General features: G+C 38.8%; 1 protein-coding gene across 3 annotated transcripts in view; it reads right to left on the bottom strand.

Moving 5' to 3' along the window:
- The window catches only part of NIPBL (NIPBL cohesin loading factor), a 131,464-nt gene that overhangs the window by 54,336 nt on the left and 49,438 nt on the right, over positions 1-27,690 (bottom strand). For 2 of the 3 annotated variants that reach the window (XM_081212576.1, XM_081212577.1), the window contains exons 2-9: positions 22,350-22,493; positions 21,302-21,467; positions 19,740-19,870; positions 16,187-16,286; positions 14,652-14,803; positions 12,597-12,748; positions 11,214-11,307; positions 537-1,169 (exon numbers count right to left, since the gene is read on the bottom strand). In XM_081212576.1, coding sequence (XP_081068702.1) covers positions 537-1,169; positions 11,214-11,307; positions 12,597-12,748; positions 14,652-14,803; positions 16,187-16,286; positions 19,740-19,870; positions 21,302-21,467; positions 22,350-22,413 — 1,492 coding nt within the window. In that variant the 5' untranslated portion in view covers positions 22,414-22,493. The remainder of the gene's footprint in view (positions 1-536; positions 1,170-11,213; positions 11,308-12,596; positions 12,749-14,651; positions 14,804-16,186; positions 16,287-19,739; positions 19,871-21,301; positions 21,468-22,349; positions 22,494-27,690) is intronic. The other variant, XM_081212578.1, reaches the window with a different exon arrangement.

Here is a 27,690-nt window from a genome sequence, read left to right on the forward strand (position 1 = left end):
GATGTAAATGCCTACTGATAAAGGAAGGTCACTGCAATTGTGTCCCGCTCCAGCCACATTTTTTACAGCTAGATTCACCACCAGTATGTTGTAACTGGCTCTGGCAAATATACACACACAAAAACCAGATCCTGCAAGCTGAAAGTCTGCCCACCTTAACAAATGCATTACAGGATGAATGCTGCAAAAAGTGGCTATCATCAATTACAAAGCTTTTCCCTTATCCCTTGCTCTACTCTTGAGAAGAGAAATGCAAGTTACAGTAAACAGCCCTATCCTATGTCAATCCAGTTGGGTTCAGTAGCACTTATCTCCAAGTGAGTATACACAAGATTACAACCTAAATTGTATTCCTTTTTGGTTTAAGAGAGATTTGTCACACTACAAGTTTGTTCTCTAAATATTCAGACACCACTAATCACCAACTTTGTACTAAGAATGTGAATTTATATGGAGATTATGGTTTATTTTCAAGGACTTCTAGGAGATAGGAAATTTGATTAAATATAAATACAGCACATACGCAACAGTTTTACCTTTGTCTTGCACTTCTTTTGAAAACCGTTCCCTTTCAATAGCTGATTCCCGTTCTATCCGTTCAATTTCAGCCAATGCATCCAATTCTACTTCATCATATGGCGTGATAGTTCCATGTTGTGAAACCTGTTGATGCGTCTGTACCAAAGGATTTTGAGGTTGTTTTGCAGAAACTGAAGTGTTCGGTTGTAAAACAGGCACTTGTTGTGCCTGAAGGAATGCTGTTTGTTCATGCTGCGGCAAACACTGAGCAGCATTTAATGGGCGATTAATATCCTGTGGAGTAACTGGTGTTTTAGAAGTCTGTCCTGGATACTGCACATTAAAGGAAATGTCCCCTTCTGACACGTTACTGTTTTCCAAACCAGAAAGCATATCATCCTGCTGGTCCATATCTGAAGATCTTACACGAGTAAGTCTTAACGTAAGTTTAGTAGAGTCCTTAGATGGAGAGCTAATGATATCATACATTGCAGCTTTTTCAGTCTGGTCTTTTTCATCCTTGCCTAACTTCATTTTCTTTTGTTTCTTTTGCTTTCTTTCAGGAGAATCTAATAATATGTCTGGGGGAACATCTCTAGGTGATGAGTAAGGTGGAGGCTGAGACTGAAGTATTAAAGGTGGTCTTGATCCTAGAATAATAATTCAGAAAAACTGAACAGTTATGTTGGTTCACATTTCTATGAAAGCACACAAAAATAGTCTTTATTAGTAATTTGTACTTGTACAGATATTTGCACTTACAAAATGGCAAAAACTCAGTTTAGAGGAATACTGAGGTCTGTAATATTCACTACAACCCACCTATAATATCTGCAGTAAAAGATGCCTGTAGCTCCTAGCAATTTAGCAATCCACATCTAACATGAGAGGTACCAAGAGGTAGAAACCATTTTGGGACTGTGCTCAACCGGGGCAGGGCTTCAACTATTAAAGAATGGAGTTAATCAAAATGCATCCAAGGCCATAGGGGAGAACACAGTTTAAAGATAGCTAGCTTCTCACTAGAGTCCAGTGATCAAAGCCCAAAATAATGAGCTGTAGACAGGCAAATCGGACTGCAACTAACACACATCCATACACACATACACACATGCAGCGTCATGCAAGTTCCCTACTCTTAAGGATCTGAGAAAGGAAAATGACTCTAATAGATTAGCTGGTTTTGCCTCTTTCAGCAACTGGAACAGGCCTCTCACATGAGTCTGGCATAATTTTTACATACCAATGCATTTTCTACTTACAAACAGCTGAAAGTATTGCTTTTGCCATGTTGCCTACTGTTATTGTTTGTTAACTAACCCCCCGCCCCCAAGATTGCCCAGTTATGTGAAAGATGTTGGTAAAGTCCATTTGCCATTACATCCTATACTAATTAAAAGCATTCATTTGCACTGACACACTACCCACTACCCTCCTGTGCTATCTAAAAAGTGTCTGAAGTAACACACAAAGTTTAACATCCACAACAATTTCCTCATATAAGGTTCTTCCTCTACTTAAGTACAGAGGTAGAAAAGGTGATTAAATTGTATGCCACTGCTGTATTTTCAGCTAGTGAAGCACAGTGATAGAGAATTTGTAGTAGTTCATGGTACTGCCAGCAACTGAATGCTTTAACACAGTAGCAGATAGATCACATTCTGTGAAGTAACTAACAGAAGTCATATTCAAACTCAAATTACTTAGGTCCTCAGGTTTATGTAAGTAATGCAATAATGTTAAATTTAAAATAGAGTCCACATTAAAAACATGGATCTCTGCCTTTCTGTGTGTGCTTTATTCATCTTCTTTCCCTTTGCATTTTTGCAGTTATTTACTGCCATTTTTCCAGCATTTCTTCCAGCCTGTAAATTTGTGAGCCTTGATAGCATGTTTCTGCATGAGACACAATCTATTAATAGTGATTAATCTGTAATGCCCCAAACTCTATATTCCAAAGGAATCATTTACTTCTCTAGGGCAGCACTGTTGCTGCAAAAAGGGCTTGCAGCCCCAGGCGAAAGTGTCACAGGGATTACCAACTAGCGCTGAACTTCAGGAATCACCAATCACATTCTAAATTTTGCTCTACATCTTAGGGTGTGTGTGTTTTTTAAGTACATCTGAGAAGGCTGCACAGTTAGAACATCAGATAAACACACACTATTTAATATAACAGCACTCAAAGCACTTATAAGAACTCATTCTCAGAAAGCAATTAGCTTTTTTTTTAATTAGGGATCCTTACTGCTACTTTGTGATACAATAAATCCAGCAATTGAAAAAGCTGCACAGGAATATTGAAGAATTCCTCTCCTATTATTATTATTTTTCAATGATAAGCATCAAATAAGGATGCTTTACATACAGTTATCTTTTACCAGAAAGGGAGTTGGGCTATTTGACTCAGGTCCCATCTAACTCTGAGATGTTTTGCAATATTTATTATTTAAGTTACCAGTAGAGAATTTTGCTGAATGTTGGATGGTTATAAACAGTCTTGTCTTCTGAAGAATGCTTTTGCAGATGATTGTAGGTGGGGCTTGCAGAAATTTGGATTGCGTTGATGACCAGGCATCAACTCAAACTTACAAGTATACTCTACAGAGATGTAAGAGCCCCCTTTTCCAGATATTTCACTAGGCAGCATGATCTGTCTGATAGCGTCTATGAGTGATTTATCCTTAACCAAGCACTCTCCCATGAGCAGGGACATTTTCAATTGCTTCTCTAGCCTCATGTTCATTTGCAGCCTCAATACATCCAACAACAGGTGACTCAGCTTCTTTGGTATCAGCAACTTTCAGGTTCAGGAACAATCCAAAACTTGCAAAGGCTCACTGCTCCATCAGTTTGCTTGCTAACAGATAATCCACTAGTCAGGTAGTAAATCTACATCACTTTGGTATTTATGCTTCTTTTCCCCAAAGTACTAATAAGTCTTCTCTTAAGATGATCCTGTGAGTCTCAGGATGGTGCTTCACCTCTATTAAGCAAATATTCTGTAGTCTCTATAGATGAAATTCACCTTCACTGTGATGTTTCCTCATCCATAAAAGTATGACAATATAGTACATATTTGGGGATCCTAAAAGTGTAAGTTTTGCCACTATATGAGGTATTTCCACTAATTGAAGAAACAAATCACTCCAGATGGCGCCTTCATTTTTCTTTTCCCCCTTTAGATGGGACTGGTCACAGTTGGAAGGGACTTTTCAAGCCCTCACCTAGTATCCAGAAATTAATTTACAGACTTGTATATATAGAACAATGAATATCCCATGTAACAGCACACTGGAATCCAAAACATGTCAGCTTTTCTGCATGGCAATGAATGAAATAATAAAAACTTTGTTGATTTAGTATTGAGGAGTCACTAGTCACACAAACTATTACAATATGTTTCAGTGAGTATATTGTCCAAGTACAGATGACCCCAAAACTATTATTCCATAGAGTTAAATGAGTTATTATTCTACAGTCAGTTAAATGCCTTCTCAATTATATTAGTACAAGTACTTTTTTTAATAACTTGGAAGTAAAGTATAACAAAATTTATTTAGTATTAATAACTAAGTGGTCCTCAGACAAGCCAGAAACTTCTAGGGGCAATATTTAATGTCTCCAAGTAATAATTATAAGTATAATAATAATAATAATAATAATAATTATTATTATTATTATTATTATTATTATTATTATTATTATTTACGGCCAAAGACCAGTTCAAAAGTCTCCAAGTAAAAATATAAGTTCATTGAAAAGGTCCATCTTCTACTTCAAAGCGTTGATTTTCTTATTCCGTGCCTAACAACTTTTTCCAAGGCAGAATGGTTTCCACCAGTCTAGAAATTCTAGAAGATCAGCAGATTTGCAGAATACAAACCTTATGGAGATTATCAATCTAGTCAACCTTGCCTCCAATTCAAGGCATAGCAGTTTAAATACACTTGACGATAATATGGAGCTAGAGAACGGATCATCTCTGCAACATACATGCAGCATAACAGACACTGTAAAGATCTAATTTGCAAGGTAGCGTATTATAAACTTAATGCCACTCTAGGGTTGAAACAAAATCAATAAGCATTTAAAGTTTGCTATCAGTCTCCATACACTGGTTAACCAATTCAAACTTTCCTTAAAAAGGAAACACAAGAGCTAAAGGCCCTGGTTCCAGCTCTACCCACAGAAAATTAGTCACGCATAGCAAGTGGTGCCTCAGTGAACATCCACATCCTAGTGTGTGTATAAAAATTCATTCAGCCAGTTTGAGTGAGCCTGGATGAGCCTCTGCATAACATAAACATACAGAAGTCTGTTTCAGAATTTTCCCTGGATCAGGACAAACGGAAACATTCTTAAAGTCAAAAAATTGGTTTGTTGGCATCAACACTTTTACTTCTTTTCAAGAATGATCAGGAATAGATCGAATTTCTGAAATAGAAATTACTTACCAGTAACGAATTATTAAAACAGAACAGAAGTACAGTGGTACCTCGTGTTACGTACTTAATCCGTTCCGGAGGTCCATTCGTAACAGGAAACCGCTTGTAACATGAGGCGTGCTTTCTCTAATGGTGCCTCCCACTGCTGTCGTGCCGCCAGAGCGCAACTTCCACTCACATCCCGGGGCAAAGGTCACAACAAGGGGCACTTACTTCCAGGTTAGCGGAGTACATAACCTGCAGCATTTGTAAGGGGGACGGTACGTAACACGAGGTACCACTATATTGTTGAAAGAGCCAACCAGGCGTGGATGAATGAATACACACACACACACACACACACACACACACACTAATATTTTAGGGGTAAGAACTAGCCTGCCATTTTTTAAAATAATGGTATTAAAGGCATGTCTTTGGTCTAATACAGTGCAACAAAAGGGTGATATAAATTTAAACTAATATCCAAGCCTTTGAAGAAAAAAGATTGTCTGCCACCTACAAGCAAAGTAGTGGTTATCCATTCCCATTAAGCTTCTTCTAATGCCAACTGTAAAATATGATCAACATATATGGCTCCTATCATGCAAGATCTGCAAATATGTTAGGACAAATGCTAACCATTTGATTAGCTTGTGATTATTTAGGCTTTGTTTCTTCATCTAGTGTCCACCTATTCTTGGATGTCAAATAGCAGGACATTTAATGCTGGAACTTGGTATCAAATCACAACTATTCCATTTTTCAACCACTTCTCAGTGGTTGAAACCAACAAACTAAGGCAAAGAAAATACTTTTTAAAAGCATGGAATAAACATGCACCATTTAATAATGGGAATCGAAGGGAATGGTAGGCATCACAAAGGGTGCAGATAATGGAGACAACTTGCATCTGGTGCTTGTATCTGCCTCTCCACAACCCCATGGCACGGTTGGGTGCTCATCCACTGTGCTCAATAGCTAAGTGGTGCTGTTGCTAAATTCTAGGTTAATGGATAATAAGACCATGCTCACACATGATCTAATTGTTGATAAAGGTGCTGACCAGGGTGTGCATTACCAAGAAAAAAGAATATAAGAAGAGCCTGCTGGGTCAGTTAAATGACCTATCTAGTCCAGCATTCTGTTCTCAGTGGCCAATCAGATGCCTGTGGGAACCAACAAGCAGGACCCAAGCACAAGAGCACCATTCTCTCCTGTGGTTTCCAAAAACTAGTATTCATAACCATTACTGATGGCCATCACTAGCCATCATAGCTAGTAGCCATTGAAAGCTCTACTGACTCCCTCTTCCTGAACTTGTCAAATCCTCTTTTAAAGCCACCCAAGATGATACCCATCACTGCCTCCTGTGGGAGTTAATTCCTTCGTTTAATGGTGCAATATGTAAAGAAGTACTCTTTTTACGTTTCCTGAATCTTCCACCGTTCAGCTTCTTTGTATGTCTACAAGTTCTAGTGTTATGAGAGAGGGAGAAAAACTTTCCTCTATCCAATTTCTCCATGCCATGCATAATTTTATAAACTTCTATCATGTAACCACTCAGTCGCGTTTTCTGCAAACTATGAAGTCCCAAAACTTGCAACCTTTCCTTATAGAGGATTTGCTCTATTCCCTTGATCATTTTGGTTGCCCTTTTCTGAATATTTTCCAACTCCACAAAATCCTTTTCGCAATAAGGTGTGAGCAGGAAAGAAGGGTGAGCCATATCTTTCCCAGTTCTGTCCCACTGTATACTCAGTGCAGCACCAACCCAGGCTAGAGAGATGGGATTACTGTGGTTCACCAAAGTTCATTCTCCCTCATCAGGAAATCTCTATACCCCAGGGCTGGACCAGACGGTCTGCATCTGACTCTGGTTCTTAGGGACACATTAGGCATGTTGTTGTTGTACCACCCACCAAGCTGCAATGACTGAGCAAGGAATCCCAGACAATAATTCTGGGTGATTTCAGCAACCATGTCAAGCCTGCAGCTGGAGCAGCTCACAATTTCATGGCCTCCATGACAGCTATCTCGGATACCCTTTACTTTGTCTTTGCTCCAAGTGGGGAGAGGGGTGGTCTAGAGTGGGTGTCTCTGTGACTCTGTTGTCATGGTCAGACCACTTCCTAGTGAAGATTAGACTTCCTAGTGAAGCTAGCAGTATCCCCACTGCAAGGGTGGGGGAGCGATTAAGATAGTCTGCCCTTTGAGACTTAGGGATCCTGATGGAAACTGTTTTGGTCATCCTGTATTTTGACTTCTGTTGGAAGAAAGGAGTGTGTGTGCCCACTCTCAGCTTTCAATACCACTGACCACGTTATCTTTCTGGAATGGCTGTCTGAGTTGGGGGGTAGGTGGCATCACTGTGTAGTAGTTCCAATACAACTTGGATGATTGTTTCCAGAAGATGGTGCTTGGGGAGTGTCATCCGGTCCCATGGAGTCTTCAATATGGGGTTCCACAGAATTCAGATTAATCCCCCATGTTGTGCGACATCTGCAGGCAATCACTGAGTGGGGTCATCTCAAGTCTTGAGTACATTATCAGCAATATGCTATTGATGCACAGCTCATCTTCTTTATATCTTCAGCTGCAGCAGTGGATATGTTGGACCAATGTCTTGCCTCATTACTAGACTGGATGAGAGCCAATAAACTGAAGCTCAATCCGGAGAAGACTGAGGCACCATTAGTGAATGGCTCCCTAGACTGGTGAATGGGAGGTAACCTGCTCTGGATAAGGTTACATTCCCTCTGAAGGAGCAGTACATAGCTTGGTGGTACTTCTAGATCCATTACTGTCACTTGAGGCTCAAGTGGTCTTGGTCATGCTGCTTCCATCAGTTTCAACAGGAGGTCCAGTTACTCCCCTATCTGGACATGGATAGTCCAACAGCGGGTAGCACTGTGGTCTGAATCACTGAGCTTCTTGGGCTTGCCGATCGGTTGGTCGGTGGTTCAAATCCGTACAATGGGGTGAGATCCAATTGCTCTGTCCCTGCTTCTGCCAACATAGCAGTTCGAAAGCACACCAGTGCAAGTAGACAAATGCCGGCTACCTTGGCTGAAAAGAAATGAGTGCTGCACCCCATAGACACCTTTGACTGGACTTCACCGTCCAGGGGTCCTTTACCTTTTACCTTTAGTCCAACTACTGTTATATATGCTCTGGTGACCTATACATTAGATTACTACCATGCATTATATGTGGGGCTGCCTTTGAATGCAGTTTGGAAACTGCAGCTGGTGCACAATTTAGCAACCAATTTGCTCACAAGTGCACAACAATCTGAGCCCATAAAACCAATCCTGACCCAACTTTACTTGCTCCCAATTAGTTTCCAGGCCCAATTCGAAGTGCTGGTTTTGGCCTATAAAGCTTTATGTGACTAAGGACCATCTTTCCCCATATGTACTGACATGGAACCTGTAATCATAATCTGAGGCCCTTCTTCAGGTACCCACCCATCCACCCTGATCCATGGGAGGTCCAGAGAGTGAAATCATGAGAATGGGCCGTCTCAGTAGTAGTTCCTCACTTGTGGAATGCTCTCCCCAGAGAAACTCAGTTGGTGCTATCATCACATATCTTTAGACGCCAGCCAAAAAAAAAAAAAAAAGGCATTTGGCTTTTAATTATCTATGGCTTTCTTGAATGGGTGGGATGTTTTTTTTCCAGCTTTTGAAAAACTGACTTTCATATTTTTGGGTTTTTTTTATTCCAGTTTTAATGTATGCATTTGTTTATATATGGTAAGTCGCTTTGAGTTAACTTGGTAAAAATTGTGTCAACGGCCCTTTGCATCTCATCATTCCACAGGGTACGGAGGGCCTCAACAGATTTGGCCTTCACTAAGAGTCAAAGCCTTTAGTGTGGGAGGCCCTGTCCTGTAAAACTGCACACCTTTAGCAGTTCAAGGAGAACCATTCCCGCCTGCCTTCAGAAGTATTCTGAAAACAGTACTGTTTAGGCAGGCTGATTTTTTCTTTTTAATCAACCAGTATCTGTTGATATTTTAAATTATGCTTTATGTCTGTTTTTAAGATCGATTTCATCATATTTTGTGTGTTGTTATCTACCCTGCTATATTTTATGAAAGTGCAGATCATAAATAAAAACATAAACATTATAAACACAGAATAATTTCTTTTTTAGATACTATCTAAATCTGACTGGTATTATCTAAAGACTGCCTTCTTTGTCCAGTAATAATATCTACGGTCAGCTCAATCTGCCCCTTACTAGCACTCTTAATGTACATCTTGTCACTAAACAGGTTGAAAATAAATAGGATGAAGAACAAAACATGCTCTTGGTGTTGGATTCTCATGTTATGGAACACCCTTCTCCTTGCCTAGATTGGACGGGTGACCTTTTTATTTAGTGATGCATTTAGCTGCCAAGGATAAAAGGAGCTTTATCTATCATCGCAAAAATTAATTAACACTGGTAGAAGGACAGCAATACTATGGGGGGGATTATAGCACTATACATCAACAATAGAGATAAAGGTTTTATTTAAAACAGGCAGTACTGGAGTTCTGTAACTTCAGAAAATATTAGAAAGCAGTCTGCCACACATTCAAACACATTAATGTACATAGAAGACATATCTTTATGATGTAAAGGAAAGAAAGAGGAGTTGCATTCAACAAAAGATGTAACCAAATATTATAAATTCTTCAGGTTGTACAGCAGCTAACTATATATCTGAGCTCAGCTAAACTATTAAGCCAACAAGTGGTCTAAACATGTTTCTTTCCCAACAATGTGACTAAAAAATTAATGGTATCATGAAGAAGAAAGTACATAATGAACATGTACTGGCAAAAGGTACATGTTCTTAGTTTTTTGAAACTTCTAATTGGAATTGTTTTTTCAACTTTTTGGATTTTCAGTTTCATCAGGAATTAGTGTTGACCAAGCTTGAATAACAATTTTTGAGGGCAGGAAGTAAGGTAAAGAATCCTGATATTTATTTTTTCAGTGTCCAACTCTGTGAGGCAGGCCTGCAAAACCTGTGACCCACTAAAGCCAGACTTGCCCAACCTGGTGCCCTGCAGATGTTATAGACTAAAACTCCCATCAACTCCAACCACTGACCACGATGATTAGAGCTGATGGGAGCTGTAGTAAAAGGCATATTGGAAAAGGCTACATTTAAAGGATTCATTTAAAGGATTCATTTACAACTAATCCAGAACGCGGTAGCTAGACTGGTGACTGGGAGCAGCCGCAGAGACCACATAACACCGGTCTTGAAAGACCTACATTGGCTCCCAGTACGTTTCCGAGCACAATTCAAAGTGTTGGTGCTGACCTTTAAAGCCCTAAATGGCCTTGGTTCAGTATATCTGAAGGAGCGTCTCCACCCCCATCGTTCAGCCCGGACACTGAGGTCCAGCTTCGAGGGCCTTCTGGCAGTTCCCTCACTGCGAGAAGCCAAGTTACAGGGAACCAGGCAGAGGGCCTTCTCAGTAGTGGCGCCTTCCCTGTGGAACACCCTCCCACCAGATGTCAAAGAGAACAACAACTACCAAGCTTTTAGAAGACATCTGAAGGCAGCCCTGTTTCGGGAAGCTTTTAATGTTTGATGTATTATAGTATTTTGATATTCTTTTGGAAGCCACCCAGAGTGGCTGGGGAAGCCCAGCCAGATGGGCGGGGTATAAATAATAAATTATTATTATTATTATTATTATTATTATTATTATTATTATTATTATTATTATTATTATTATTAAGTTATAGGCATCTGACCAGGTGGCCCTCCAAGCCCTTCCCATCACTGTAAAATAAAAAGAAAAGAGGGTGGGAAGGAGGGAGGGAGGGAAAACAGATGGCTTTGCAAGCTGCATTCTGCTTGATAGGCCAAAACTCTAAGCAGTATGAGGGTTATGAAAGGTATAAACAGTTATGAATCTGAAACCTGGAGGTTTTTTTATGTAGAAGGTAATCAGGAATTTCCAGAATAAATGTGCCATATTATTTATATTTTCTTAGAAAAAAACTATAAACTATGATACAGTGAAACAGCCTCTCTCTTGAAACACACTTTAGCCCTCCATGTGGGCAATGTGTTGAAAGACTGTCAATTTTCAAAGTGTATCAAAAGTTATTGTTGAGTTATCCTTTCATCTAACATAGTCATGTTCTTGTTAGAAATCCACAAGTTTTCTGTCCTGAACTTTCTTTATCCTGAACTTTTGGCACAGATCTAGGTTTCTTATCTACAACAGTATCAAAGAGCCATACAGTTACCTTTAGGGGTTCCATCACTTCCAGCAGGAGAACATACGGACTGTGGTGATCTCAAGGAAAACGATGCAGCGTTCCTTACTGAAGAATCACCCTCCTAGGGATCATATTAGTGGATTATTAGAAAGGAGCAATTTTTTCAATGACTTCCAGTTTTTGCTTTTTATGAAGTTGCCACAAGAATAATTACCAGTGCAATTTCTCTATCATGCCACATATTAGCAACAACAAGGACTTCATTTAACAGTGGTACCTCTGGTTACGAGCTTAATTTGTTCCGGAGGTCTGTTCTTAACCTGAAACCGTTCTTAACCTGAGGTACCACTTTAGCTAATGGGGGCTTCCACTGCTGCCACGCCACTGGCATGCGATTTCTGTTCTCATCCTGAGGTAAAGTTCTTAACCCAAGGTATTACTTCCGGGTTAGCGGAGTCTGTAACCTGAAGTGTTTGTAACCCAAGGTGTTTGTAACCCAAGGTACCACTGTATATGAAAATAAAAGCATTCATCATATAGTAGTACAATCGAGCTATTAAAGTTAAGAATTATGAACAAAGCATTACTAAATTTTGTGGTTCAAATCATAGGCTAAAGAGAAAAACATTTCTTAGCAAACTTAATCTCAATTGAGAAGAAAACACTCCTCCATCTCTTTCTCCAGCTTTTTTTAAGAGCTTGGAGGAAGTAGGGGAGGAAAACTAGTACTACAAGAGGACGAGGAGGGATACTCTATTTCTCTCACATCCAGGGGGATGAAACAGCTCTGGTGCACCATCAACAGTTTAGGGCTACAGTGATGCATTCTCAAAGTAAATGCAATGTGGAGCTATTTCCCTGAGACCCTGAAAACAGTTTCACATTGCATCATGCCCTCCCTGCACCCAAAAAAGCTTTCAAAATATGTGAAACATACCAGGAAGTGTGAGGAACTAAGAATTCAACAAGTTATCACACAAGCTTAAGTATTCCTTTAAAAACCATCGATCAGCAATACTAATCTCATTTTGTAGCTTACTTGACCAAAAGTAATACAGGAATGCTTTACCATAAAATATTTGTCATTCAAGTACAGTATTAAACAAAAGCACCCAAAGGCAATGTTTCTACTGCTCTCTATCATTTTCAGTGAACTAATTTATAAAATCAGAGTGGAGACAAAGTCTGAAGTTGTGCTAAAGTTTTAACTGTATGCACAAAATTTTCCATCTTTCAAAAATTAATGTACAGCATAGGTACCTAACACACACACAGAGAGACACACTCACAATAGATGATACACACACACACACACACACACACACACTTACTTATTTATTTATTTATTTATTTATTTTCAGAGAACAGTGCCTTAAGGTTTATAAAACATTAAAATGATTTGTTACATACTTCACTGCTTATTCTGTGCACCATTTGCAGGTAGTCTTCACTTGAGCCATGTCTAGAATTATCAGCATGGTGATTAGCTGAATTGCCTGACAACTGACTTGTAACTTTATTTTCATGTATATTCCTCATCCCAATGGGACTGGATACTGAAGCTGAAATAAGAGAAGATAAGAGTGAATGCATACGTTTAAATATTTTCTAGCATAATCTTTCAATAACTGATTTTATATTTATATTTAATCAGTGTGGTTTCTATGTTTTCTTTAACTAAAAACATATTTCAGAGATCAGATTTTGAGAACTAGTACTCCACAAATTCTAAGATTGACTAGATGAACATGGTTCCTAAACTAAATTTTGCCTAAGCTCTACACAGACTTTGACTCCAATGCACCTGTGACGCATGGGAGAGTTGTGGCTTTTTTTCTGTATGTCAATTCCATCTGCTTAATGGTTACTATGGTGTTCTGCCTTGCAGTCTTCCTCGGCATCCTCTTGATGTCAAGAAACTCAAGAGTGTATGACAATACAATATATTGTATTTCACTGCTTCAAAAACTTTGAAAAAGAACCCCAACCCTTAACTCTTGAGTCACAGTGAATCCCAGGAAGTCCATTCCTACGCTATTTCCCTGCTTTGGAGAGGTAATTATTACCATTTCTACCTTTCCCTTTTGCTGTCTTCTCTGTTTCCCTGACCTTGCCATTCATTCTACCCTTCTTTGACCCAAAGCAACTCTATTTTGAGTTTCTCCACTGCACTTAGGCCTCCACTGTAGCATTCTGGATCACAAGCACTGCGCCCCACTCATTAAATGGAAAATGTGAGCTTTTCCCCACTTCCATCCCTTACCCTCTCATACACATATAACTGTTTAAGCCACTTTCCTATTTTTGTAGCAAACACATTTTCTATCTTCACCCAAACTGGAACTCTGTTCTTTGTTATTTCACCATATAACTGAAGTGCATGACAACATTCCATGCACATTTAAAATCTTGCATCCATTGCTGACATGTACACTGTAATGTTTGTGTGCAACATATGATCAGGGACAGCATATAAAGTACAAATTTGTATTGGAATTGTTTTGAATATATATATTTTTTTAAATCACCTGTTTGCAGCCTATACTTTCGTTGCACCAGCTTTTGTTTTACTATGTTTTTATATGTGTCAGAAGCCCCCCAGAAACACAGGGTATAATAATAATTATATAATAATATAATTAATATAATAATATAAAGTTACAGAATTGTAATTAAAATTGTTGTTGTTTTACTTACAATTCTGTTAATAGTAACACTGTTAAAATAAAGGTCTGACATAACTAATTTGTGTCTTCAAGCTTTAAGCTTTCGCTCATAGTTATAAAATTAATGATTCTGAAGATTAAAGTTTTCCACTTACTGTAGTTTATACAGTGGTACCTCAGGTTAAGTACTTAATTCGTTCCACAGCTCTGTTCTTAATCTGAAACTGTTCTTAACCTGAAGCACCACTTTAGCTAATGGGGCCTCCTGCTGCTGCCATGCCGCTGAAGCACAATTTCTGAAGCAAAGTTCTTAACCCGAGGTACTATTTCTGGGTTAGCGGAATCTGTAACCTGAAGCGTATGTAACTTGTAGTGTATGTAACTCGAGGTACCACTGTAACTGCAGGTTGTGTTATCAAATGGGTGGAAATAAAGATTTAGAGAAAAATTAACTAACTATAACTCTCTATTTTAAAGAGAACAATTTGTGTACGTGTAATACATTCTATGAAATAAAAATAGGAGCAATTATTCCATCTTATTGTCTGTGTTGGTATTTTGTTTTAGAGTACAACCTAAAAAGAGTTTTAATGCTCAAGATTAATTCTTAGAAGCAGAATCAGTCACCAGCAGCACATTTGAATATTTTCTTCATTATCCATATGCTCACCAGTTGTAAGGTATGAATTTCTGATATAAGGAGAAGTACTTACATTGAATAGTGTATCAGAATGTGATACAGCGACAAAAACCAACTCTGTACATATATATATTCCAAAGACACAGAGAAAATAAATACCTTGCTGTATCTGCGGGTGAGGCGTGTAACTTGGTGGGTGTGAATATGGCAAATATCCTGCAGGGCTTTGAGGAGCATATGGACTAGGCACAGGGCTGTTTTGTGGTGCCATAAATCTATTACCAGAGCTTGTTTGTGGTGGCACAAATCGACTGCAAATAAAATCCAAACAAAGCACATATGAACATCAATCATGATTTTCCTTAAATAATTTCACAGATGCTATACCATACAATAAACAGATAATACAATTCCTAGTAATTAATGGATTGTATCCACAGGTGCTCTTCCATGAGCAGAAAGCTTCTTCAACTCATGGAAGGGCCATATAGATCTCCCAGAGGAGGAAATTCTTAAGGAAAGACCAGTATTATCCCAGGGAGGAATGGTCCACGGTCTCCTCCCCTGACATGGTCTGGAGAGCTCTTCCACCCCAAACCCCAAGAGTCAATGGGGGAGGGGAGGAGTCCTGTTGCACTAGTGAAAGTCCTTGTGGAGCTTCTACTGGCAGACTGGTTTGTCAAATATGCCTCCAATAATTTAGATAGAGCAAGGGATCAGACTGTGAGAATCTAAAATTGATTTGTTTAAAGATTATTATATATTATTCATTAAGATCTGTAATGAACCCTGTATAAAATTTTAGAAAAACAAGTCTGACTAATGAATTTATAAAGATTAAGAAATTTCCTCCTTTTCTTTGCACAAGCAAATGAAAATTGGAAAAAGAAGTGCAAGCATTATAAAATCGTGAGCACCGCTGTTGAGTAAAAGCTGCTTACAGAAAATCTCAAAACCCATGTCATAAACTGTGCTTAAGTACTTTCCTTGTCCATGTATTTCCTAGCAACCTTTTCTAACTGATTATACTATGTGTTTCCTAATAACTTCTCAAATTATAATAGAAGGCACTAAAAAGTTTTCCTGGCATTTTAAGTGCATTGTTTGCATAAAACCAAGACCTTAGTAAGTCAACACACCTTGCATTAAATATCAAATAATTCCTTTTATTGCCAAATATTTGGAGAACAGTCCTTGTGTATTTCATAAGTTCATTTTAATTTTTGCTGTCCAAATTACTATTTCACAAACATTTCTTAACAGAGAATCAATTGCAATTTCGTAGATTCTATCAGAATTTCTCTTTATGTACATCCCTGCAATAATCTTGTGAACTGCTGCTTAAACCCCCATATTGCATCAATTGTTAAGGGAAAGGTTGACATGAGAACTGCCAATAAGGACGGTTGCTGGGGGGAGGATTACTTCAGGTGTAACTGAGACAGTTCTGAGAGGTTGGGGAGTCAGTGTTGAAAATCTGAATTCTGGATGCACACTCTACTGAATCCTACCCCTACAGCCTTGCATCATACTGTATGCCATCTTTTTATGGTTCATTGAGTTATGCGTTTTGTCTGGGGTTCAAAGTGCCTCACTTCAATATTTTGAAAAACAGTAGTCCTTACTCAAAATATTAAATAGGTTTTATATACAGGCTTAAAAAATTGTAATCCTATGTTACAAACTTCATTTACCTGGAAGGGCTATGAGAGATAGTGGTTTGCTGATAATTGGAAGATGCAGGACTACCATGCATGGAATTCTGAGACAGTTTGTACTGCGGCATCATCATTCCTTAAAACAAAAAAAAAAAAGAGTTTTAGAAGTCACATCAAAGTATCTACTTACTTGTATATTTAATCCAATGCTTTGTTTTCCAGTTGTCATAACTATTACAAAATATCTTCAACTATAGCTATTATCTAGCTAAAGTATTACAAGCATCAAACACATTTGTGCATATGACAACGGTATCTGAGCAACATCTCTCTCTCTCTCTCTCTCTCTCTCTCTCTCTCTCTCTCTCTCTCTCACACACACACACACACACACACACACTTGGCCAGCATCTCAAAATCCATTCTCAGTGGCATACATAGCCCTACAGCTTTCTGCAATTTTTCAGAGCAATTACAGGTGCTTATCTTAATGTAGCACACATGAAATAGTGGATTACTGCTGAAGGTATAGAAGAAAAAGTAATATACTATACCACCCCTTTATTCTACAGGTCAGAAAAGAATAGTTCAATTCAGACAATACACACAAAATCATAATGTGCATAGTTTCGAATCCACACCATAATTTGAACTTACTAATGCAGTGTTTTTCAACCACTGTTCCGCGGCACGCTAGTGTGCCGCGAGATGTTGCCTGGTGTGACGTGGGAAAAATTGGAAAGATTAAAAAAAAAGTCAAATTTTCGCCCACTAGGCGGGCGCCAGACTGTGTCCACCCTATTTTCCATCCATCCTGGGTGGGGATCAGATCAGATGGGATCGGAGGTCCGCTCTCATCCGATTCCCCATAGAGAGCAGCGGGGCTCTGACATCTCCCTCTCCGCACACAGTGGTGGTGTGCCTCGTGATTTTTTTCATGAAACAAGTGTGCCTTTGCCCAAAAAAGGTTGAAAAACACTGTACTAATGTATGGGCAAGTTTATAGCTGCCAATTTGCTACATCTTTTCATTTCCTCAGTACTTCCAGAGGAAATGGAGCAATGGCCAAAGCAAAAGTTTGTCAGATATTATGCTAATAATAATCACCATATTATTATTATTATTATTATTATTATTATTATTATTAGCAGCAGCAGCAGCACCCTGACCATCTGACTGGGTTGCTACCTTGAAACACTTGGCTCAGGATAAACCGCAAGTGGCTGTACTACTTAAAATTTACTTAGATCCAGTGGTATGCTAGGCACTGCAGAAGAACATAAAAAAGTAACGGGCAGTTGTGGGAGACTTCCGGGTTGACGCGATCTGGAAATGGCGGATTCCCTCCGAGCTGCGGAGGGAATCGGCTCTACCGAGGACGGGTCTTTGCCGCGCCGGCGACGCGGGGACCCTTAAGAAGAGTTTTGGATTTGATATCCCGCCTTTCACTCCCCTTCAGGAGTCTCAAAGCGGCTAACAATCTCCTTTCCCTTCCTCCCCCACAACAAACACTCTGTGAGGTGAGTGGGGCTGAGAGACTTCAGAGAAGTGTGACTGGCCCAAGGTCACCCAGCAGCTGCATGTGGAGGAGCGGAGACGCGAACCCAGTTCCCCAGATTACGTGACTACCGCTCTTAACCACTACACCACACTGGCGCGGATGCCTGCGGACTGAAGACTCGGCGGGTGCCTTAAGCGCCCCCCCTGATCCACGAAGAGCCTTTTTAAAGGCTGCGGAGAGGATACGGGGGTGGCGTGGCACTGAGAGTCGATCGCTACCTCGGTGGAGCGAAGCCGCGAGCCATGACCAGAGAGCGCTGACTTCCTTCCTTGAAAATTTGGACTGAAAGAATCACCCGTGAGTAAGACGGATTGGGACTTTAAAAAATTTACCCTGAATTGGAGACGACCGGGGGGTGTGCTAAAAGGAAGTCCGCACCCCCCCCCTTGCAGACGATCTACGCAACGACATAAGAGCTAAGCTGGAGAGCCTACCCTTGGTGGGGTGAGTTAAAAAGGACATTAACTTTCAAGATTTGGCTAAAGGAAATTTTGGGCTGGAGAGTGGAGTTTTGGAAACCTTCTTTTTGTTTTAAACAACCCCCCCTCCCGGGCTCGGGAAAGTCCTGCCTTTGTGCCTGTGTAAGAGCTGCGGAGTTTGACAGCTGTCAAAGCTGTCAAACGGGCGGTTTAAAGTGGAAAAATCGCTATCTAAGATCCCTCTGGACTAAGACGAGTTATAATTGAGCCAAAATTGTTGGAAACAAAGTAGTAATAATTTGTTAAAGGACTGTTGGAGAAAAGACTAATAAGTAACCAGATTCCCTCTAGGGGGAATTCTGTGAAACTACAATGGATACAATGGCTGTGGAAGGAAAGTTACTAGTGGAAATCGAAAGGATGTTTCAATTGGTGGGAACCTTACAAGAGCAGAGCTTGGCCATGAATAAACAACTTGTGACTATGACCTTGGGAACAGGCAACTCTGCTCTCTGTATTGAGGACCTGAATGAGAAAGAATCCACAGCTGAATGGGAAACAATATCTACAGAGGTGGAAGAGACTAAACAACAAGAAAAAGAAGAAGTAACCTTGGGAAGTAACAACCAAAAGCTGACATCTGTGGAACACAAGCAAGGAGACGCTGGGAACTTATCTACCACAAGTCTGCGAAAGACACAGAAGAAGAAGAAGGAGGAGGTCCCGGGACAATATGGAATACAGGAACTTAAAATAAAGAAATATGACTGGGGCCTCAGTTTGGACTTTGATTCTGAAGATACAGGCTTTGTGGAAATTTTTCAGCAGTTACTTTCAAATCTCCTTGTGGGAAGAGAATACACTTTGATGGTGAAAGAACTTTTTCCAGACTCGACGACTGACATAAAGGACTACCAACAAGACAGGCGGAGAGGGACTGAAATAGACTTGAAAGCCTCGGACGTGAGGAACCCAGGCTGAGAATCTCGAATTTGGATTTCTATTGGGAAGGGACAAAAACCGGGGATGGGAGGGAGGGAAGAGGAGATTCTTAAAAACTCTTAAGACTTTTAGGTTTGGTTAATATGACTCTTAATTAAGACAAAATGAAAATCGATGGAAGAGAACTTAAGTCCAACTTAGGAAAATCAATTTTTATTATAAAAGAGGTAATAAGATGAATAAGATGGTTAAGAGGAGAAACACCAACTTGCTGATATAATCTTGGGAACTGGGATGCACGAGGGGGGGTGGGGGGAAGTCAGGGAACAAGGTTATGAAATGGGGATTTGCTGATTTTATACATGTTTTTGTTTTGTGTTTTTTCTTTGTGTGTGTTTTGTTTTTATAAAAGCAGAAAACCAAATAAAAATTTTTATAAAAAAAAAGAACATAAAAAAGTAACTCCCCTAGGAACAGATGCACTTGTTTGAAAGTGAATGCTCTTGTGTCTAATTCATCTGAATCACAGCACATTTTCATATAATAACAGAAAACCAACTATAAGAATCTGAACTGTATCCACAATCAGTTTAGAGTATCACAATGAAAAGTAACACAGCTGCATATTATCTTGCTTAGAAATAATAAAATAAATAAAAACTCTCACCACTTTGTACCCCGTATCTGTTTTGCATGCTTTTCTCCCTGAAAACATTAGGATTCCTTGCCAGGACAGCCTGCAGCAAGACTGGTATATCTCCTTCTGGATCATCGCTGCCAAGGTTATCTTTCAGTTCTCTGGCATTGGAGATAAACAAACAGGGACTAATGAGATTTTTTTCAAAAATACAGGAAGTTACTAAACTGACAATTTGTACAAGATCATTAATACATATCCTTTTTTCTTTCCAATGGGAACCTGTTGCAACTCATGTTTCTATGTCAGAGTACATGGGCAGCACTCTGGACAGTTACAACCAGAATCACTGAGTTCTGGAAATCATTGTATTGAGTTACTTGTACACCATTGAGAGACAATTGTAATTAAGCAGTATGTAAATTGTCAAAAATAAATAATCCTTTGCTCATCGTGGTTAATGTGATGTATCAATGAATAATATTGCAATCCTATAAGATGAAGAGTCACTTCTCAATCTTTGTGTAAGCTATCCTGTAAATTATGGATGGAATCTACTCAAATTTCTCTACACAACCAGTTTTGTGTTGCTATCTATTATCTTGTTTTGTTTGACCAATTCCTCTGTCCAATTTATTCTGAAGCTAAATTTTAAACTTTATATTGTTCTTTTGGGCTCGATACTGGAAACTGTGTTTCTGATTAGAAAGACACTTCGCCTGTCTCAATTTTGCCTGTCAATAATTGGCGTCAGAGCAACGATCTTGGCTGTCTTTAGAACTAAGCACCAGATCTGATCTATTTTATTTGAAAAGCTATGAAAAATGCCTACAGGACTTTTGATCAAGTTATTATGATTAGGCCCAGCTCAGTGTCATGGGAACACACTGTGCCAGCTGGTTATGACCTCCTCTTCAGAGCAAGCTTTAAAAAAATATGGATTATACATCTCTAAATTAAATACAGCTTTCACATGCCAAAAGCAGGTCAACGGACGGGATACTTAAGCTCACCTACACTACTGTTCTATAAGATTACTTTGCTTAAACACTTAATATATTGTCTGCACTCTATTTTCATCAGGTCAATAAGCCACACATTCATTAGGAGTTCATGTTAGGGCCACTTTTCCCCAGACCAGAACTCTTTCCTAAGTAGAATTTTTTCTCTATGAAATCTTAAGAATTGTTCAGAACTAATATGTACATTTTTATCCAGCCCTCTCCCGCATCTCTCCAAATAAATTATAATTGGGTGTAGACCCTGGTGAGATGTTTAATCTTATCAGTACAAGGCCACTGATTAAGTGCCCTGTTCTCAAAAATAATTCTTAGTTTAAAATCCATTCAAACCACCTTCTTTGAAATTAGTTTCTACAGCACCAAATCTGAAGTTTATTGCGGGCATCCAATCCAGCACAATAATAGGTAAGTGGCCATCTGTTGCTGAAAAATATACAGCCATGTTCAATAATTACAGAATCTTGCATACTATTAGGACAGAACAACACAGTAATATCTATAACCTGCCTCTACTATAGTTTAAACTGAAACTTTTTGACATTAATTTGTGAAGTGACTTTTAATACGTACATATGATCTGTTGAAACCTGGTTGAGGCTGTGCACAAGCTGTGAAACCAGATTTTCATCTCTACAGGCCAAAAGGCAGTTCACCTCTTCTGCAATTCGTCCATTAAAGAGCAAGCTTTTTGTAGTTGTAGCAGGTAAAGGTGATGGAAGAGGAAGCTGGTTCAAAACTATTTTGAAAAGAGTATAAAAAATTGCACTATTCCACCAATACATAAATGTTTTAGAAAGCATTTCTCCCCACCTCCCATTGCTAATTTGAGCATTGTGCAGATTGTGATTGGCAATGTGCTCAGTTACAGTGCCTACTACATCATTAGTGACAATCAGTATTTTGCCAGTGCCAAAACCCATGCCATAACTGGACTAGATGCATTAATTTCAAAACTAGTTTCACTATTAAGCATCATGCATACCAGTCAAACTATCAGTTCCACCTGCACCAGTGCCCTGTTGCATAGACCTTCAAAATGAATTTGGGGAGTGTTTAGGCACTCTCCTTACTTCAGTACATATATCCCTGGAATATATTTTGTTTTATATGTCCTGTCAATTTCACTTCACAAAAGCTAAATCAACAATGCTCTAAACAAGGCATTTCCTAATCCCTACTATCTTCCCACATGAAGAGCCTAGGAGTGTGCAGGTGACCACCCATCCACAAAGGGAGCCTAGTAAGGTGCTGCAGCTTTCATTTCAAACCAGCACAAAGGAACCTTTAATGTCATCCTTCTGCCCAAGAGGAAGGCAGGCAGTTTAGAGATTATAGTGTAGCAGCTGCATTTCACTATGCAGGTTTCAATCTCAAAGTTTTTACTAAATTATGAATAAAGCATTATTTAGTAGGAACCAGATTCCTATGGTCATCTGCCCAATACCCCTCCAACTTTTATCCACTGACACATAAAGAGAAACCCATAAATGCCAAAGGGCCGAGAGAGTTTAAAGAAAACTAAACGCACCCCACCACAAAAATAAATTTGCAATTCAAAATTTTGCTCCCCAAACGGGTTAATTAATGATTTGCAACAAAACTCAAGAGAGATACTTACGGTCTGTGAGACTAGCAATCCCTGCAAGAGTAGTGATGGGAACATGAGGCATATCCCCATTCATCCTGAAATGTTGGGATGGTAGTGCCTACACACAGATCTTAGTTCGGATGCCAGCTATCATTACTTCCCATCTCCCAAGCACTGGAATGAGAAAGAAATACTTATTTTGCAAAGAACCACCAAGAAGTTCCCAAGTATGTAATAAACTAATTTTACTGAACTTTATTATTCTTACAGCAACTATAGTTAAAAAAAAAGTAGTAGTAAGAAATCTACTGATTTCATCAACACAAGGAAAACAACTGCCATGATTTTGTAGATAGACATTACATGGATGACACCTTCTTCTAGGTAAGCAGTTTGTAAAGTCACCAGTCACCCCCCCAAAAAAAAACCCAACATGTGGCCAATTAAAATTTGTGTAGGTTATTCAGTTTTGTGTATTTACCTGCACAGTTAGGAAATTAGAAAAATCTAATCACATGCCTCTAGTGATCCTCTAGATTAAATAATTAACAAGTGAAAGCAGTTACTTCTTGATGAACTATTACCATAAATCAGCAAGGTAAAAAAGTTTCCTTTCACAAATTTGTTTTCTTTAATGTGCAGATAAAGTGAGTTAATTGCACATCTGAAGTGTAAATGTGACTCTTAAAAAAGTACTGGAAATCACTTGGGTCAGGGAGTAATGAGTGGCTCCCTGATGTAGATACGCTTGGTCACAAACCTGGGTTTATCTATACATAGTGTGAAATAAGCCTTTAATGTCAAGCAAGTTTTAATTATACATTCTGACCATTTAACAAAACACAATACTATGAAGTTTCTTAGCCATACAGAGCACATGACAAATCGAAATAAGTGAAAGACTGGAAATAAGAGCATTTGCTTTTACATCTATAGTTAATGCCTAGCTAGCTTCACTAATCTCCACGCATCTGCAGAATATCAAAAGGCAACTTTTGCACAATCATCGCTGTGGAACTTACAGGGAGATAGCGATCTACTGCTATTTAGAAGTTAATAAACAATAAAGCACAAAAATACATACACCATACATCACACAGGCCAGTTACTGAGTAGCAAAGGGAAGACAGATCAGATTGGGGAACTGTATATACTGCATTTATCTATATTTTTTAACAACTGAAGATCTTAGCTAGATCAGGACGATGGTGTTATAACAGAAACTGTTTAGATTAACTTTCTGCAGACAACTAACAGAACAAATATAGTGTAATTTCAGGATGGGGGCTAATTAGAGAATGTTCATCTAGACAAGTCACGTTCAGTTTCATACAGTTCAGATGACTACCACATTTCAACACCCATTAGAAATGAAAATTGTTTTTTTAAAAAAATGAAAAGGATTATGCTATGATGAAATGCAATTAAGAACAAAAGTATCCTCTGGTTATATTTCAGCCTACTAAAACTCTTGTTCTTTTAACACAGTAATTTTCAAATTTTTAGATGCAGGACCAACCTTTAACCCAAACATGCATTTGGTGGTCCAGTTCTTTATCCCCCCCCCCAATATATTTATAAAGTGGTAGTGCTGCTCTTGTGACCCACCTTAGATCATGCCATGACCCAGGAGTGGGTCCCAGCCCACCAGTTTAAGATCAAAGTTTTGATAGGACAAAGTAGGGTGCCTTAGATTTCTCAAATCCTTCTACCTTCCAACTCTATGATTCTATGATTCTATGATTCTACCCCCTCCCCCTAAGGTCAGTGTTTGCTGTCTCCAATGATGATGCCAGACCAATCATTACAGTAATTTTACACAGTAATCAACCAACATAAAGGTATTTTGTTGTAAAAGATTAAAATGTACTGAAAAATGTACTAATTATATTCCAGTTATATTCCATCTCAATGCTGGGTTTCACCTTACTATTCAAGACTTACTTGGCATGGACCATATTCATCTCATTGCTACATAAATTCCTAATTCAGAATACTAATTACAACTGGCAGCTTTAAGGGCTGTTACCAAAAAATGAACAAGGCAATTACAAATTCAAACAAAAGTATAACATACATAAGAATCAGTTATATGATGAAAAATGACAGCTTATTTTGCTCTGATTTTTGTCCAGTTGCTGGTAGGCTTTGAATTTACATTATAACAAATATAACTGTGCTAGAGACATCTGAGGGTTAAGAAAAAGGCTGTAGTTCAGTAGCAGAGCAAAGGTTTGGTACGCAGAAGGTTCCTAATTCAATCTCCAGTTACATGATTAAGTTGCATGTAATGGGAAAGACCTCTGCTGGAGAACCTGGCCAGTCATCAGAGCAGACAGTATTAAAGCAGATTTCCATATGCCCTTCATTATCATAGTATACCTTCTGCAGCTAGAACTGTGTATCTTTAAGAAGAAGAAATAAATTTGAAGATTGAGGAAAATATTTTTTAAAGGTGTAAGAAAATAAGCAGCTTTATTGATACAGCTGATTCTCTATGGTTATTTTGATCCATTTTGATCCATATAAGACAAAAATTAAGTCATCTTCTTTTCATAAAACAAGTTATAGGAAAAGGGCTTCCATTTAATTATATCATTCAAAAGTAATCCTTACACATGCACGTGTCTAAGTATAAATATAGATTTGTCCACAAGAGGGCGCATACTATACTATAGTCTCAGATCAAAGTTACTGTACAGCAATTCTTGTAATACTTGTGTGAAATTCTGAATGCAACAGGTGAAATAAGACGAAACTGTTAGCAAACATGGCATGAGAGGCAGCACTAGCAGTCATCTTAAAGAGGTATAAGCAACTGCTCTCAGTACAAAAACTCAAAAGTGAATAGATCAAAATATTTAAAATCAGTGAATATTAGAAAAGTACATCAAATAATAATTGGTATAAATCAAGTATATCCCCCCGCCCGCCCCCACACCATATAATACAAGTTCCTGAACAAACATGTATTCCAATTGTTTGCTATAACAGTTGATGCATATTGATTTGCAACTGATTATAACTTATATACTAGTCAAGAGCATTGTCCAAAACTTTGGCATTATTCAATCCAGATCCCTGTTTTTTATTTCAAATATTATTTTCTGAGAGATCAGGGATAGAACTGTAAAATAAATTGTTTGTTTTTGCTTTCCCTCTACCCACATGAGGGTGCTAAGCAAAATCCCTTACTTTGATACAGAATGCCAAGAACTTTATACAGGTTCTGCAGCGACAGAGCAGAACAGTGTTTTTCCATCAGGTAAAAACAAGATGTCTATGCTATTCATACATAATTTTCCTCAGTAATAAATATGCAACTATTGTGTCATCTATAAATCTAGCACTGGTTTACATCCAGAATCGTCCATGGAGGCACAAGTTACTTCCATTGTGAGAAGTTCCTTTTTACCACCTCCGGTTAGTACTCCATCTGTAACTGTTTCTTAGCTACAGTGGTTCTTCCATTGGTTACGTTATGACTAGATTATTGCAAGGTGTTTTATGTGGGGCAGTCTTTTGATTTGGTTCAAAAAGTTGTAAGTGGTGGAGAACACTGTGGCAAGGCAGGTGTCTAGTCACAAACATAACACCAGTACTACAGAAATTGCACTGGCTACCAGTTAGCTACAAATCCAGGTTCAAGGTGCCTGAGGTGACTTGCAAAGCCCTATGGAACTTAGGGCCTAGGCAGTATTTGAAATTCCCATTGTTTTAGGTGCATTTTGCAACAGGGAATTTCATTACCATGAGCAGTTTCTAAGCTCTGGGTGCAGCACTGCGCCTAAGATTTCAATTTAAACCTGCAAATTGGAAAGAAAGGAGGAGCTTTTTCTGCCTCCTCACTTCCAGCTACTCTCTGATGTCTGGAGAAGAGACCCTCTTAAAAATATTAGGGGGGTGGGCAGGGGAAGGACTAGACCATGTGAAAAATGAACATGATATTTTAGCTGCAGTTCATCCATTTTTCATCTTTGTATTCTTTTCTAACACTGGGCTTAGGATATTTGCTAGATCACCTTTTCCACTATATACCAACCCGTTATCTGATATCGTCTCTTAACTGTGCCACAAAGATATACAGAGGCATCATAACTAGAGGTGAGCAATATATCCATACTTTGTTCCTTACAGGTATGAACTCCAGACTGTGATAAAGTTTTCATATTTTTTCACCCTGTATCGAGAATGCACTGCCCAGCTGGCCTTGCAGACCTGGCAGGCAGGAAGCAGCACTTTACAGCAAAGTAAAGCCTTTACTGCAAAGTAAATGGCCCTTTCCTGCCAGATCTGCAAGGCATAAGCCCTTGCTACCTCTAAGCAGCATAAGCCCCTGCTGCCTCTTTGCAGTAAAAGCTGCTTTCTGCATGCACAATCCGCAAGGCACAAATCCCATGCCTCTTGGTAGAGACAGACCAGCATTAATAATAAGTTTCCCTTCTCTTGCTAGGCAGAGTAGAGACCCAGCTTCCCCGCTTTCCCCCCCAAAAGATCCATGTGGCTTTAAGGCACACACCCATGCCTCTTGCTAGGCAGAATAGAGATGCAGCACGGGTATCAGGCTAAGCACGATTATCAGGGTCTCTACTCTGCCTAGCAAGAGGCAAGGTGTGTGCCTTAAAGCCATGTTTATTAGACTCTTCCTGTGGTATGGAGATTCTGATCAGCAAACAAAGTTTCCTCTTCGGATAAGATCAACGGATAAGATCAATGTGGCTTGGCTCCTGCTTCTGTTCAGGCAAGGATGCATCAATTTACTTCTACAGTAAAGGCTTTATGCATTTGGAAACTAAGGTGCAGACAATGCTGATGTCTGGGCTGCTGTCAGTTCAAATTGCTGGTTTTAGATATACTGTGGTGTACTTTAAGTATGATTTTTACTATTGTTTATTCTACAACTGATGTTTTTAAATGTTGTAAGCCGCCTTGAATTCCAACTTGGCAGGATATAAATATAGTACATAATAAATAAAATAATATGAGAGGCATCCATGTAATTATTTTGAGTTCCTTGGAGGATAAACACTATAAAAACTTAGTAACACATAATTTGACCTCTTTTTTTATTAGTGTGGCTCAATATAAAGAACACATATTTTTAATTTTTTAAAAAAGCATAAAATATATAAATATATATACACTATATTATAGTAGTGAGTAGAGCTACATACATGCAGAGCTACATAGACACAAGAATGAATTTCATTGGGGACAAATGTAAGGTTCTGCACTTAGGAAGAACCAACTGCACAAATATAAGATGGGGGACACCTGGCTTGCCAGTAGTACATGCAAAAAGGATCTAAGAGTCTTAGTAGACCGCAAGCTTAAAATGTCAACAGTGTGATGCAACAGCAAAAAGCTAAGG

This window comes from Podarcis bocagei (genome assembly GCF_964188305.1).
Source record: "Podarcis bocagei genome assembly, chromosome: 11".
In the NCBI taxonomy this organism is placed as follows: domain Eukaryota; kingdom Metazoa; phylum Chordata; class Lepidosauria; order Squamata; family Lacertidae; genus Podarcis; species Podarcis bocagei.